The sequence below is a fragment of the Neophocaena asiaeorientalis genome, unplaced genomic scaffold (genome assembly GCF_003031525.2).
Source record: "Neophocaena asiaeorientalis asiaeorientalis breed wild unplaced genomic scaffold, Neophocaena_asiaeorientalis_V1.1 scaffold85, whole genome shotgun sequence".
NCBI classification, from domain to species: Eukaryota; Metazoa; Chordata; class Mammalia; order Artiodactyla; family Phocoenidae; genus Neophocaena; species Neophocaena asiaeorientalis.
In genome coordinates, this window is record NW_020174301.1 from 2,971,842 (window position 1) to 2,987,750 (window position 15,909).

General features: G+C 42.3%; 1 protein-coding gene across 6 annotated transcripts in view; it reads right to left on the reverse strand.

The window, feature by feature from the left end:
- Positions 1 to 1,689: 1,689 nt before the first annotated feature.
- GPAM (glycerol-3-phosphate acyltransferase, mitochondrial) overlaps positions 1,690 to 15,909 on the reverse strand; it is a 69,073-nt gene continuing 54,853 nt past the window's right edge. For 5 of the 6 annotated variants that reach the window (XM_024756044.1, XM_024756046.1, XM_024756043.1 and 2 more), the window contains 10 exons: positions 15,692 to 15,777; positions 14,836 to 14,951; positions 13,187 to 13,257; positions 12,126 to 12,390; positions 11,435 to 11,571; positions 10,185 to 10,262; positions 9,420 to 9,560; positions 7,674 to 7,863; positions 6,329 to 6,387; positions 1,690 to 5,493 (listed from right to left, as the gene is read on the reverse strand). In XM_024756044.1, the coding sequence (XP_024611812.1) occupies positions 5,377 to 5,493; positions 6,329 to 6,387; positions 7,674 to 7,863; positions 9,420 to 9,560; positions 10,185 to 10,262; positions 11,435 to 11,571; positions 12,126 to 12,390; positions 13,187 to 13,257; positions 14,836 to 14,951; positions 15,692 to 15,777 (1,260 nt within the window). In that variant the 3' untranslated portion in view covers positions 1,690 to 5,376. Of the gene's footprint in view, positions 5,494 to 5,789; positions 6,388 to 7,673; positions 7,864 to 9,419; positions 9,561 to 10,184; positions 10,263 to 11,434; positions 11,572 to 12,125; positions 12,391 to 13,186; positions 13,258 to 14,835; positions 14,952 to 15,691; positions 15,778 to 15,909 lie in introns of those variants that run through there. The other variant, XM_024756042.1, reaches the window with a different exon arrangement.

The following is a 15,909-nucleotide window of genomic DNA, read 5'->3' on the forward strand; positions in this document are numbered from 1 at the left end:
GTACCTATAACTTGCCAAGGTCGACACCAAACACAAGGATGGTCCCTACTTCACTGGATGGGACTTGATCATTTTGCTTTCTTGTTCACCTTCCATTTGGCTGGTGGTCACTGAAGTGGGATTGAAGTGGGGTGGGATTGAGGGTCCAACGATGCTGCTTCTGTTCTAGATTCTATCATCACTTACTGTGCGAGCACCGGTGATGTCCTCTTCTGTAAAACTTGGGTGCCAAATACCTGGTGACTCCTAATTTCCCTTTCAGAGTTACATTTTCTTTCCTAAGTAGGAAATCGAGAAAACCAAATACCACACAGTTGTAACACTCTTAAGCTTACAAAACACTTCTGCATTCGTTCCACCTTATTTATCTTCAGAAATCCACTGTCGTCCCCATACAACACAGAGGACACCCATGTATGTTCACTGGGGCGAGGTGACCAGCTCAATGTCTTCCAGCATGTGCACAAGAGAGCCAGACTCAATCCTAAGTTTTTTGCTCCTCAAACCCCATGCTCTCTCTGGTATATTCCTTTTCTTAAAAATAATAACAACAGATTTGAAAGGCTAAATAAAATCCACATACAGAACACAACTTGGATGAGGCCTCCTTTTCCTAGATTGAGGGCTGAGAAGCATCCTGATACCAAGCTTTGTGGGACAAGTCACACAATGCAGGAGCTACGCTGGCATCTAGAGACGGCTAAGCGGTAGCCGTTGTGCGGACATCGCAGATGCTGTGGACAATTCAGAAAATGCCTATTTGTGCATCGGAATTTTGCTAGTTAGGTGTGTACCAGACAGACTGTAAGGTGTTTAAAAGGGGCATAACTGGGACTACAATTCGTAAATATAGGACTAAACATTAAAAGACTGGACTTCAAAATTAATACCCACTTAAAAACGAGTGGTTGTAAAAGTTAGAATTTTGCCTTGATGAACGGAAGGCAAGGTTAAGTCCACAATGCAGGAGCAAGAAAGTCGCTAATGCAAAGGAAAGAACGAATACACCAAAGGGTGAGGGCACAGTCGCGGCAACAGCATCCCAGAGGAAATCAAAGGCGCTAAAGTACAAAGTTCAGATCGAGAAGCTGGAGCAGAACACATGGGATGATCCTGGGTGTTGATCAGGTTCACAGCCCTGTCACGCACTGTCATGCACCCGAAGGGCATGGATGGCATCACCAGGCACCTGTTTAACACCCTTTCCAGGGGGCACACTTTTGAGAGAAGGCTGCATTTGAGCAGTTTCAAATCATCCACAGAAAACTGTGCTCTAGTAAAATACTTGTCTTACTTGTCAAAAAAAGTAAACTATTTTGAGCAACTATCATGAACTAGTGGGAAAAACCTAAGACTTCAGTTCATGCTTTTATAAACTTAAACATATTAAAATATATCAGAAGCACCACGTTTAAAGGAATATTTACAGAAACCCAAAGAATCTCTCTGTGATGTGAATATTTACTGAGAAGGCCAGTAGCCAAGCTGTAGATATCTACATCCCCAAATGCCTGATCAAATTTGAAGAGCTCTGGGTCAATAATAAAATCACACACTGCAGGTTCACAAATTTATGTAAGATTATTTCTTATAAGCATTTTAATAAAGGCCTATGTGAAGTCAAACAAGAACCGTTTGTACAATGAATTATGTAGGGAACTTTTAACTACAAATGCAAGACATCAAGAATATATTCACTTTTCGGTTTATTAAAACAAAACTACACTTCTGTGCTTCTTACAATATACTGACAAGCATAAAAATCAATCAATGTTTCCAAATAAGTTTCACCCACAGCGTCACATGGTACTTGATAATAAATCTTTTTATAACAATCTGACACTTCTCTGTACAATGGGCAAATAGTTTAACACCTTCCATCAAGGCTTTTCAGAACGTTAGACGTTTAGAAATAAAGTCAAAAGTCTCTTTCAAATTCAATCATTAGCTTGTATTAAACTGAAATGCCAGATGCTAAGTCTCAAGTTCCTAAAATGTGTTTTAAAAGACAGATTTACATCCCAATTAAATCTTATACACCTCAGTTTCTAAACACTAGAACTATCTGTGGATAAAAAGCTGCATTCGATTGTACAATATTTTCTTCTAGGTTTGAATTAAAATCTTAATTTTTTATCCCAATTAATCCTAGTGTTAACTTTGCTACTTTCAGTGAAAAACCCAGATACATTAAGGGCTGGTCTTTCATCCAAGAAAAGAGCTCTGACCACCTACACTATAGTTTTCTGTGCTTATTGTCTCCAGGGGAGGAAATATACATCCCTTAAATGCAACATTTGATTATACAAAATGCATGCAAATTCTGCCTCTGTGCCACATGGCAGTTCTTGTTTTGACCCCTTACAGAACTACCTAACATAGTGTTTCCCAAAATGTTTTCTATGACCCTAAGGAGAGGTCCATAGGTGGCCCAAAGGGGGAAAAGGCCCTGGGATCACACAGATTGGGAAATGCTGGGTTAAACAGGCTTGGTACTGGCAGGCCCTGAGCCCTTACTGCACTAAAGTGCACTGTGAGTTTCTAGGAAAGAGGGTCCGTGTGCAAATTTATTTTACCAGCAACACTTTTTCTATATACAAAACACCTATGAACATCTCACAGAGCACTCATATACGTGGAGAACTTTGGGGAATGCTTTTCCCCTTGAGATTGGAAATTCCACAGTCTTATATTCATTGCAATCCCTGATGTTTCCTCCACTCACTCTTGTGGCTTTGTGAGACTTAATAGATCTGAACAGATCTGAGAAGACCCACAGTCCTAACTGTTACTAGTTCTACACACTTCATGCTAGTTCTTTCCCTTTGTTTTTCTTTAAATTTTGAGAGTGAAAATTCCTTCTCCTCTTTTGAATTTCTTAGGATTTTCTCATTTTCAAAGAGTGCATTTTCACATTGCTTATTATTGGGTCTTTTTGTTTGCTTTTTAACTTGAGTCACAGCTTGTCTTCCCCTGGAGGACATGCATTTCAGTTTTATAGAAATGCAATAGAGTAAACTGTAGTAAATTATTTACAAGCACCTAGTTTGTTTAATCTTACATGAAAGCCATTCGCTTTTGGAAAACAAGAATAAATCTTCGAGCAAACAGTGCTATCTGGAAGCCTTATTGGGATGATGGATGTTCGTTCAGTAACGAGGCACTCAAGAATGAGCTGTGCTAAAATTAACTCGAGGGTGAGCTTGTCTGGATGAGCAGAACTTTGGTTGAGATTTGTCTTCCTTAAAAAAGGTTTTCAAAGCACCAGTTAATTACGGAAAGCATGCATATTTATTCTCACAGTGAGTTAAGTGGCGAGAGAGCTAGCAAATCATATATTGCATTCCCCAAAGCATCTGAGTAGATTTCTAGAAAACAAACCAACTGAAAGGGAAAAATAAAGCCAGAGAAGCCATTGTTCCCTGCTCAGGCTGGTGCAGCAGTAGCTCTTAGCAGAAGTCACAGGCGGGGCAGCAGAATCCACTGGGAGGTCAGTCCCAACCTTGACTTAAAGGGTCTGAGTAATCCTTGGTCTATAATTTAGTGGATGAGTAAAAGAGACTAGTGAAATATTTGCTCGCCTAGACAAGGAACACACAAGGGGATAAATAAGCCTCCCTGGCTGTTCCCCCAAACACAGAGCTCCACCCTACTTAGGAAAAAGGAATGCTACATGGGGAAGACCCCACTTCACACCAGAGACGCTGCAACACTGACAACTGCTTAATAGTACGTGAACGCCTATAAAGAAAACATATATTTTAAATGCGGAATTTGAGAAGAGTGGAAGAAAATCACAAAAGCATGGCATTATTGCTCTGAGTTTCAAAAGCTTCATACAATGTGAAATACCAATTAGTACCTTTCCTTCTCGCAACACACACAGAATATTCATGAGAAATTATTAGTGTTTAAAATCCAAGCTGATGAAAGCACAAACTTAATTCTCAGTACTTTTCGATTAAATTCAACGATTACCTGCAATACTCATCATGAAAAATTCCTATTCCATAATACCATGGAGAGAAGAGAAGGAACAGTAAGCTGTTAGAAAACATTTAATATCACATGATTTTTAAATCACTATAATTACCACAATTAGCTAACAATTATGATCCCTGCTCACAAAAAGGCACCTACATGTTATGAACAATTTTTCATAATTATTTGCCACTATGTGGCATCGGGGTTTAGGAAAATAACCCACACACATTTTTAAAGAACCATGGTTTTTTTCTTCCTCAAAGCTAAAAAAACGTATAAACGCCTCCGACCATTTGCCAGTCCGCAGGGCTATCACATATACTGTCCAGGTTGTACTCTGCCCAACGTGAGTGGGTACCAGCCACCCAGAAGACGTGTAGTGCATGACCTGTCTGAATGGCATGAGAGGACTGGGTCAGTAGCCTGAAGCCAGGGCACTTTAACACAGGCTATCAGGCCAAGCTAATAAGTTAGTACAGTTGCTCTCTCTAAGAAACAGCTGTACCTGTGATAGGCAGGTACTACCTGAGGGGTGGGAAGGTATACAGACATAAAATAGGAGTTGTTCCTAAATACTTGCTGGTCATTTAAAACTCAATGGCACTTTTTCACATGAACAAACGTTTTCAAAGTCAGTTTTCTGGCCAGGTTTATCTTGAATTTCGCCAGCCAAATTTATTTCCTGGTGTTAGCTGTTTGGTCACATTATCTCTATTCCTGACCTAAACTAATACTGTGTCTTCACTTAGCTCTTAAAACACTTTCTGTATCTGACTGCAACAGACAGCACAGTGATACCTGGGTGTGATGTACATTAGCCCATTCATTTGTAAAGCACTTTAAGATGAAAAGTGTTCCCACTTAAAATTTAGCTACGATTGACAAGGATAAAACAAAAAAAACAAAAACCAACCAAAAAAATCCAGGGAATGGATGACGCAATTATTTTTAAAGGAAGCATTAACGATTAATCAGAAAATACGCCAACAAATTACCTGACAGCGTTAAGTATACTATCTATACAAGATTCAGTTCTAGAATCAACTACATTTTTGTGTCCATCACAGTAATTAGTCCTTAACAGTTATACTTAAAATGTAAATCTTTAATAAACTCCAAAATAATCGTTTGCGATTTCATTTTGTAATCTACTGATTATGAACTGTGAACGGAGGCTGAGGGCCCCCAAAGTGTGATCTGTAGGCGGCTGTGTCATCTCAGAGTCCGATGATCACAGATCATGGAGGGGAGAAGGCACTTGTCTTCCAGGAGGTCACATCAGGACAGGTCAGGCCCGACCACACGATGGCACCTTCCACTCTCGAGCCACAGGCAGGAGCCTACGAGGGACTCGTCCCACACTCATCACTGGCCAGATGTGCCAGGAGTTACCTACAGCACCACAAAACTCAGAATATATTCTAGGAGTTTTTGCCGGTTGCACTGAGGTAGAAAAGTGCTGCTGAGTTCTAAAACAGACACTCTCTTTTGTTTGGTCTCTTTGAAAACCTAGAGAGAAAGTTTAGATTAAATTAAAGACAAACCAAAAAGGGTCGGCGAGGGGGGGGGTGGAATTTCTATCACCAACCCTGCTCTGTGTCCTAGACCAGAAAATGCAGTAAGGCACGCAGAGCCATATGCGGGCTTGAAGTAAACGTCCATGTAGGCGTGTGCGAGTGTGGGGTGGGGAGGTTATGGGGGCAGGTGTGGGGTTTTGGGGGTGGAGTTCAACCAGTGTACTATATTTTTAAATTTATGTTGGAATAAAGTCACAAATATTCCCTTAAAAAGGTCACTAGTACCTTCATGGAACTCATGTTCCAAATGATATGTGAAGATAAGGGATACATGAGGATACTTCTAGAAATATTGGTAAAAGCACAAGAAAATAACTGAAGGGACTTCCCTGGTGGTCCAGTGGTTAAGACTCCACACTCCCAATGCAGGGGGCATGGGTTCGAATCCCTGGTTGGGGAGCTAAGGTCCCGCATGCCGCATGGCGCAGCCAAGAAAAAAAAGAGAAAATAACTGAAAATCATATGGCATAATTAACATCCCCACCAAAACCGTAGTAGAATTTTGAAACACACTGACACCTTCGTTTGGAATGAAGACGAAAACCAGGAAAATTCTGAAACATTCAAATAAATCTGTGCTGATGGACCTCACCTTCAACGTGCCCCTTCTTCTCCCAACCCCCAGAAATGCCTGCATGATTAATCCAGTAGAAACTGCTTCTCCCAGGGTTCAGCCCAACACAAAGGTGCCTCACATAGACTAGATCTAAATGGAAAGAAGACAGACGTGAACACACTCTTTTATACCATAAGCAGGGGACACTCACCCCAATATCCTTAAACATTTTCACAGCATTCTTCACAAGACAATAGGTGGCACTCTCAGCTGTGAAGAAAGAAAAAGCCCCTGTCAAACGTTTAGGCCCAGCAACAAAGTAAACCCCAACACCCACAGTCAGAGCGCGGGAGGGAGGGAGAGGGTCAGAGCAAGTCCCAGGACTGGGTCAAGCTCCCTTTGGCTACCGGCAACCTGTGAGGCCTCAAAGGATTTGCCGTTCCTTTAAAGCTACTTTGTCATCTTTTAAGGAAAAAAGAGGAGAGAGGGATAAGGAGAGAAACAGGGAGGGAAGAAGAGAGGGAGGCAGGGAAGGACAGAGAGAAGAGAAAGGGAAAGAGAAACACCCAAAACACCCATCTTGAAGGAATTTTGTAAGACTCAAGACAGTGTGTAGAAATTCTTTTAAACTCACAGTGATGCATACATGACTACTACACCAGTGGGACCAGAAAGAGCACAAGTCTAGAGGTTGGGAAAAAAGAATTCTAAACCCAGGTTGCCCTTTAACTAGCTATGTGATCTGGAATAGTGTCCTCATCGATAAAGTGAGGTGATTCTAGCTCTAGATAGCGATCTAGAGAGATATCTAGGGATATATCTACACATCTATCTATCTATCTATAGAAAGAGAGATCTAGATACCTCTAATAACTATAACTAGATATCTCTAGACCCCTCACGGCTCTAAAAATTATTGATTCAAAGTAGTTTCAGTCCTAAACCGTAACTGTATAAAATGCTACTCCCACCCCAATCACACCTCTTCTGTAGCAGACAGTACCAAGTGCCGGCCAGTATGGGGGGCAAATGAAACACCCACTGCTACTAGGCGTGCAAACTGGTTCAGCACTTAAGAACCGCTCGGCAGTACCCACTAAAGCTGAACCCACCACACCCTGTGACTAGGCAATTCTCCTACACAGCCCAGCATAAATGAGTCCCTGTGTTCACCCAAAGGCACATGCAAACATGTTCACAGCAGCACTATTCAGAGCAGCTCTGAACTGCAACAGCAAATATCCATCCGTGACGGATGTGGACAAATAAAATGTGCTAAACACTCATACAGTGGAGTGCCACAAAGCAACAGGAAGAGACAACTGCATGCAACGCCATGTACGAGTCTCACTCACAAAGTTAAATGAAAAAAGCCAGACATAAGAATATCTGTATCATTCAATTTATATAACACACCCAAACAGGTAGTAGTAGCAATCTACGCAGTTAGAGGTCAGGATGATTTTGCATTCTCTTTTCCAATTGTCTACAATGAGCAGATTCCTAGAGTCGAAACGTGTAGCTTTTCAAAGAAGCCAAAGTGGGCTCACACGTACCGTACACTGCAACGCTTCTCTCTGTCCTGGTTAGCAGGTATTTGTGCAGCTTCTGCAGATACTCAGGCTCTGCAACGGGACCGCTGAAGTTGTGAATGAAGATGGCAGCAGAGCTGTAGGCCTCCAGCAAAGGCCCAAGGAGCCTCTGCAGGAAGGTGATGAACTGCTGGTGCTCCTTGGACTGGCTCACCTGGGAGGGGAGGGGCGGGAGACCCAGTCACTGGGGGACACAGGAACCTCCTCAGAGCACCAGCGGCTCGAGAAGACGGCCTCTCACCGCCTCCACACAGAAGCGGCCTACTGCCCCGTGTGCGCAGAATCGCCCCTGGAAATGACTACTGGTTTTGATGTGCGTTCTTTATTGTAACCACTGACATTCAAAGTACTTGAGGTTTGCACTCGTTGAACAGCTGCCTAGGAGAAATTGTCATACTTGAGAAATTATGCCATACTGTCATCACTGAAAATAGCTGCTCCCGAGGCCGGACCCTCCAGACTTTGAAGCCTGGCTCGACGGTCACTCAACTGTGCAAAAAGGCCACATGCCGAGACCCCTGAGATCATCTCAGTCCCTCCCATCCCTCACTGCCTGCCATCCCCACGTGGCTTCGGGCCCACAGTCCGGCACAGCAGGGAATGGTGGTGGTGATGACGGGGTGCTTTGGGCAGGAGGCGCTCTCATTGCACCCCTCCCCCAAAACATGCACGTTCAGACGAGCCTCTCTGGAGTGTGGAAGCAAGATCACTGCCCCATCTCGAAACTAATAATACCCAACATGGAAAGCCTCCAAAAGTCATTTGGACTCTCCTGTGTGTGTGTGTGTGTGTGTGTGTGTGTGTGTGTGTGTGTGTGTGTGTGTAAACTAGGGGTATTATCCCGCTGCAAAGAGAGTAATCCACTTAGGGTATTCAGAAAAGAAGGGTCATTATTACTAATTTCTAAATTTACAAATTAGACAAAATTGCTTTTTCTAAAGCAGGGCCAATCTTTTAAAAATCAAATTTTCTCCTGTGATAGGATTTGTCTTAATTGAAGGCAAAGAGCTTGATGTAGGAAATTTTGGGAGAGATGGCAAGACTGAGCATGGCTCAAAAAGAGCACCCAGGCCAGTGGCAGCTGAATATTAATTCTCTCCCATACCTGGTACGGTCCTGCCTTGCTTCAGTGATGACTGAACAAAACCACTCTGCCTCTTTAGGAGTGAGTGCAGGTGTGGGTAAACAGGTGTGCACCTGTGCATTCTGATGAGAGGGTCATGAAAGGTATCACCTATGACGTTCATCTTCCCGAATTTTCAGACTCTTGTCTCTTTTTCCATTTATCTATACCCAAACTGAACAATTTAAGGTATTAATTCAATTCAAACAGTTTCAGTATCCTAACTGAGCAGAAAGCACCCCAGATAGTTTGTGGGTGCTCTGAACGTGAATTAGTCACCAGAGTCCCAGTTTATAAGAACCTCATAGGGCTTCCCTGGTGGCGCAGTAGTTGAGAGTCCGCCTGCCAATGCAGGGGACACGGGTTCGTGCCCCAGTCCAGGAAGATCCCACATGCCGCAGAGTGGCTGGGCCTGTGAGCCATGGCCGCTGAGCCTGCGTGTCCGGAGCCTGTGCTCCGCAACGGGAGAGACCACAGCAGTGAGAGGCCCACGTACCGCAAAAAAAAAAAAAAGAACCTTACAACTTGTGGCAACATAAGCCTCAACTCATTACTGTCACGTCCACCAGAACTCCTCACCCAAGTACCTTCAGGTAGCAATCTCGCTGCTCCTCACCAAAATCGCTGTCTTCATCTTCTTCATCACTTCTCCAAGACAAAGGTTCAGGAAGCTTCTTGTCCCACTGCTGCTCAGCAACACCAGGACTAATATCTTCCTGATCATCTGGCTATGCCAGGGAGATGACCAAGAGTAAACAAACATGCACAGGCACGCAAACACCTGCCCGGCTGGACCCCAGACAAAGCAGTCCTCTCTCATTCCCTCCCCTACTCTGCTCTGTTTAGCCATTCACAACATCAATCCACTGCCCTCTCCAAACTCAAGATCACTCGGAAGACAGCAGGGGAGGGAAAAAAGAAAGAGTGAGGGCGAAAGCTACCAGACAGATCAAATAAAATACCCTTCCCTCTCCTAAATTGGTACCTATTTTCTCAGGCCATACCCTCTACACTAAAGGTGCCAAAATTAAAACAAAATCTCAAAAAAGAAAAATGCACATGTGCAAGCTACAAGCACACAGATATGCAGAAGAGCTGATCTTGGAAGGCAGACTTCTGGATGTCAGGGAATCTAGTCAAGATACGTCTTACACAACACCCATTACACAAAAGGAGCCAAAATATTAAGCAGTCCCAAAGGACATTTATTCTCCCCATTCTTATTTTTCTCTTCATCTCATCTGGACTCGACTATGTATCAAGTGGAATTATTGGTTCAGGTGGCTGGTAGGGAAGATACTGAAGAGCAAGAAACTAAATAAAGGCAAACAAAGGCAAGCATGTGCTCTTACCTCCGCCACTGTAAGAATGCCATACTGGATAAACCTGCCTACTGTTTCATGGCAAATTTGGTAAAACGTCTGGCAGGGCTAAAAAGAAAAGGCATTTCAATGTAAATGTCACTGTCCTCCACTTATTTTTTTAAAGACAGAAAATAGCATACAAGGTAGCTGCTGGATACTTCCCCAGTATCACCTGCCTCCCTCCACTGGACAAGCCCTAAGAGTTCCGGCGCCCGCCCTCTTGATGAGTGCATGTCGTGGACAAAAGAAGAGACCTTGTAACCTGACTGGCAGAGCACCCAGTGCAGCACCACCTGCAGAGGGGGCTCCTGAGCTGTGTCTCCCCGAGTGGAGCAAGGCCTTAGAAGGGCTGCTTGTCAGGACCCTACACCTGTTTCTTCCTTTGTAAGACAATTTCTCTGCAAAAGCTATCTTACAGTAAATGTTGTACACAAAGGTGGTGGATGAGGAAACACAACATGTATTCAAATAACTCAAAGAAGACCCAAGTGAAAGACAAGGTCAAACTTGAGAGCCTTATCTACCCTGTCCCCTCCCGCCCTGCCCCCAAGATTCATGCAAAACAGATTCCCCAACAGGACCACAAACATAACATATATAAAGAACGCTGTGGAGGAGAGCTGTACTCACAATACCTGTGCTCATAAATGTCCCAGGGCACATTCATATAAGTGGAAAAGAACAGACTTTAAAATATAAATTCTATTTGTTGATGATTTTGAGGAAAAAATCTCTCTACTGCTTAATATGTATGCCTCATTATAAATGTCTAGAAGTATTTAAATATAATATAAATGCTCATTAGTTCCGCTGGGCCTTGCTTTCCCCATTTGTAAAGGAGAAGGGGTTGAGCAGATGAGTTTTAAGACTGTTTCTGACTCTTATCTTCTACGGTTCTATCATCCACGAGTGGGCATGTTAATTATTTACAAAGCCCTGACCCAGTGGCTTAAGCACAGTAAGAGCTCAATACCTCTGGATCGCAGTGATAGAGGACGCTGAGCCATCTGTCCTATCACACCGCACAGCACGCAAAGGGTTCGCTGGAGCACTGACCCCTGACGCCAAGAGCAAACCAAGATAGTAACGACATAATGGTCTGGTGGTCATGGAGACCCAGGAGCAGGATATAAAGCTTCAATAATGGGCCAAAAGCTCTCTAAAAGGAAAGCATTTTATGATTTCACAAAGACGCTCAAGAAAAAGAGAAGAGGCAACACTAAAGAGGCGTGACTTACGAGCGAGATGGTGCCTTCGTTGGAGAGCAGGTAGCACAGGCTGGCGGCCTTGCGCACCAGCTGTTCCTGGCTGATCAAGCTGGGAGACACAGGCGCTCCCGGGCCCCTCTTCTTCAGAACTGCGTAAAGGCTGCAGGCTGAGAAGTAAAAGCTCAATGAAGCCGGCAGCCTTGGGTCTCCAAGAACAACTTCAACTGGCTCAGATTAGCTGGATCACCTCAACAGATTATTAACACATCAAAGGTAATTATCTGCATTCACTGGAGAAATTCAAGTAACTCCCTTCAGAATTTACTTCTTGTGATTCCATGTGATCCCAACCCTATCAAACCTTCCTCAGAAGCTTCCATCCCGTCCGCCCTCCGTCTCCTCTGTTGCCTCCACTCACTTCACTGTCGTGTATGTCTCATCTCACTTAGATTTTCAGCTCATGAACAGCAAGACATCTTACCTCTCCTCCCTAGTAAAACGTGTAATACTATGCATACAGTAATCCAGTTACTGCTTGTTGAACAATAAATGTAAGAATAAGCGATAAACAGTGACATAGCAGATGACACTTTTGTTTGAAAACTAAAACTATAGCAACACATTCCCTCAAACAAGGGGCTATCATCCAAACTGAAGTAGACACCACCATGTGCTTTTGGCCATTTTACTTGCCACGAAAATATTTCGGGGTCCGACATACCTATGATGGCCTCCATGATAAAGACGTGGAGCAGCCCATTGCTGTAGAAGTTGAGTTCAAAGACTGATGGGACAGTTGTGCTGGGAGTAATAAAAAATTCATCATTCCTGCTGGCGTGTGTGATTGTGATGCAATTTCCCAGCAGCTGTATGGCATGCATGACTACATCTTCTGAATTTCCTGAGAAACCCAGGTCAAAATCGCGAGCCAGGACTTCCTCCTTCATCACAAAGAAGTCCTCCACCAGTGTGGAGAGATCAATTCCCTAGAGAAACAGACAGAAGTGGTCTCTTGAGAACAGAAAAACTCCTTCCCAAAAGAGGAAGAGACCGTTCCAAGGATTTTTTTTCTTGCCTTGGCTTTCCTGCAGCTCGCTGTTGGCACACACAGAAAAAGAGCCAAAACACCGTGTAAAGAAAGTCAGAAGACTGGTTAAAAAGCTGTCCCCCAGGAATGTCAAGGTACTCCACATCCAGAGACTACTCTAGCCACAACACGTGATACGAGCACGTAAGATCACAAAAGGGAGAAGCCACCATCTGAAAGTGAGAAGTACTCATTTTTTAGCAAGAACTTCCCTCATTCTAAATATTTATCTGACAAATATTTATTTGGTGTCTATATACTGGCACTATGTTTGGTGTTGAGAACATGACTGTGAGAGAGACAGACAGACAGACAGACACAGTCTTTCCCATCACAGGGCTTAGACAAGTGTATTGTGGGAAGGCAGAGCGCAGGTCCAAAATACAAATCAAATAGCTTGGAAACCATTAGCTATCAGAATACTTTCCGCATGTTGATGAGATACGCCTTATTTACATTAACTGCATTACTCAAAGAATGTCTTACTGTCATATAAAACAGTCTGAGGTTTTTTTATGTAGATTTCTTCCTCCATCAGGTGTAAGCTCCTGTCGGCAGAGTCCTTAGCTTATTTTACTGTTTATCTCACAGGACTAGCTGGAAGGGGGCCAAATCTATCGGTGGACAAGTATTTGAAGAGCTGACAAAGCATTTTCGTGCTTTCTATTGAACTCCAGGTGACACTGCAGACATACCTGCCTGTGTCTGTAGAGGAGCAGGCAGGCCACGATGTGTGTTGACATAATGGCACAGGACTTGCTAGCGGCTGGAAGGCAAACACAGATCTTTAGTTGCACTTTTGTTTTTAATATAGCTAAAACTTTTTAAAAGTACCTAAATCTTAATCAAGAGTATTTAAAATGATAAAAGTCCTCTGCCGCATTTCCTATAACCCATTTACCAAAGGGAAGCTACAACATTATACCATGTTCCGGGCCAATGGGACCTCATTAGAGATCACTATTCACCACATAATAGACTTCAGTCTAAGACAGGTCCACTCAGTCCAAACCAATGGAAGTTAGTTACTCAGTGACCAAGAGACATCTTTATGGAAATACCAAGACCCAAAGCATGAGCCTATTCTAAGAGCTCTACAGGATATCCTACTTCAGTGTTTCTTGACTTGTTCCTGGCCTCAGGCTACTACACCTGCAACTCTACTTCACTCCTCCTGCAGGTGTTCTCCACTAACTTCTACACTAATTTCATGACTTGGGGGAAATGTCTTAAATTCCCAAGCCTCAGCTTCCCTTTGGTACCATGAGCATCCACCTGGTTCACTGGGCTGTGTAAGCACGAGATGACTGACCTGGCACAGGACGCATAGTAATGGGTGCTCAATACATTTTAATTTCCTCTTTTCAACCTGGCCCAGAGGCAGGTCAGAGGTAGGAAGGAAGGGGACAGAAATACATCTGAGAATGACTATAGTCCATAACTCAATATTCTAAATTTGTAGAAAATTATTAATCATACGAATCAAATATGAGAACATCCACGGAATAATCTAAAATAAGATACCATCTGTGGGTTTTCTAAGATGATAATTAATTCATGAATAAATACTTCATTCACAATTGATGTTGTCTCCAGTGTTTAAGAAACAAAAAAGTACCGAGTACCATATATATTTGGCCTTTAAAAAGGATATTTAAAAGGTTTTTTTAAATTATTTGCGTTATAAATGGAAAATAGCACAATACAAAATGGTAAAAAATATTTTTATAGACTAGACAGCAACACATCTGGTTATTTGGGTAGTGAGTTTTACCTTTATTTTACAACTTTACAACATTTAAGGATGAATTCTTTTTAGCATCCAGAATTTAAGCAAGGGAGAGACACAATCCAATGTGCTCCAGAAAGACTACCCTGGCCCGGCGTAAAGCAGGAGTAGAGGCAGCTAGAGTGAAAGGAGCGGGAGAGGTGAGGAAGCCTCCACACTGGTGTCGGCAGGAAATGCTGAGAGTCTGACCTGACGGGGAGGAGGCACAGGGATGGCGAGGAGAGCGCGCCTGGGAAACCTAGATGTTGTACCACAAGTCAGTTCAAAGAGACTAATTCATAAGCAAAAGAAGCAACAAACATTTTGGCAATTTTTTTAAATGCCTAAGAACTACCACGTGAGCACCTGCTAATTATTAGGCACGGTGTGAGATGTTTCACTGGGTTACCTCAAATCCTCTCAGCACCACTTTCTTTCTAATAACTTACCTATCAGCCCCTGTGTGTTAGTACTAGAACCAGAAGTGGAATCTATGGCAGATTCCAAAACCTGTATGGTTCGTACTGCATCACACCGTATCTGAATTATGGAATTAAAGACTGGAATTCTACTTACTGAAGAGAATGTGCTCAGCCAGATTTGCAATCAGTCTTCTTCGGAAGGATTCATCTGCTGCATTTCTGGACTCGTTAATGGACGTGTCTGTACCTTCAGCAGCAGCATCATTGGGTCTAAAAAGGTTTTGTTTTCGTTTTTTTAATTAGGCTTCTATAACCCCGCTCTTTCACAAAGCATACTACATGGGCTTAAGATACAATGTATCAGACACTTTAAATTTCTACATATTCTAAATTTAAGCCACAGACAGATTATTTCTATGGGTTGTTTTACTCCATAATATACCTTATTAAGTTTAATACACTCTCTTGACCAAAACGTGTTACTTAATTATGACTAAATAGTCTGTTGGTACATCACTTCCAGAACTCACCGGCAGAAAGAATGCATAAAGCAAGATGCCTCATTTTAAAACATTTTCAAAAATTCAATACTTGAACATATTTTAAAGGAAGGGCTTAATATTCTATTTCTCCAAGTGACAATTCGATTTGAATTCTGGAAAATTCACATAGGAAAACTCTTTCATATGTTGCATGAACATGCAATATGCATAGCCTAAGTTACTACCAAAAAGAACATTTCAAACATTCAAAAATATAAATCAAATAAGAACTCTTACATGATTCACAAAATCAAAAAGATTTTATGATGCAAGTAATCAAAAACCTTCAAACTAATATGGAAACACATAATTTCAAGATCCTTTATCAGACCAAGAGAAAAGTTACTCAAGTGAGGAAGTAAAAACAAGAACATGAATGCCCTTAATAAAGTTAACAAATTCTTCCATGCAATAGAAGAAATAACAGATATTTGACGGGTCAGTATAAAAAATTTCCATGAACCTTACCTTGAAGGAAGTATAGCTGGTAACAACGCTTGCTCCAGAGAAAGTGGAGAAGAAACAGGTTTCTGACTTTGGCTTTCTAAATATTCCTGGAAAAATAAAATAAAATATTATCATTTACTCCCACTGTCTCACTTTCATAAACATATATAAAATATAATTTCACCTTCAAAAAGTAAAAAGGGAGATGTTAATAAAATGAGCCGTATAACATAACATGA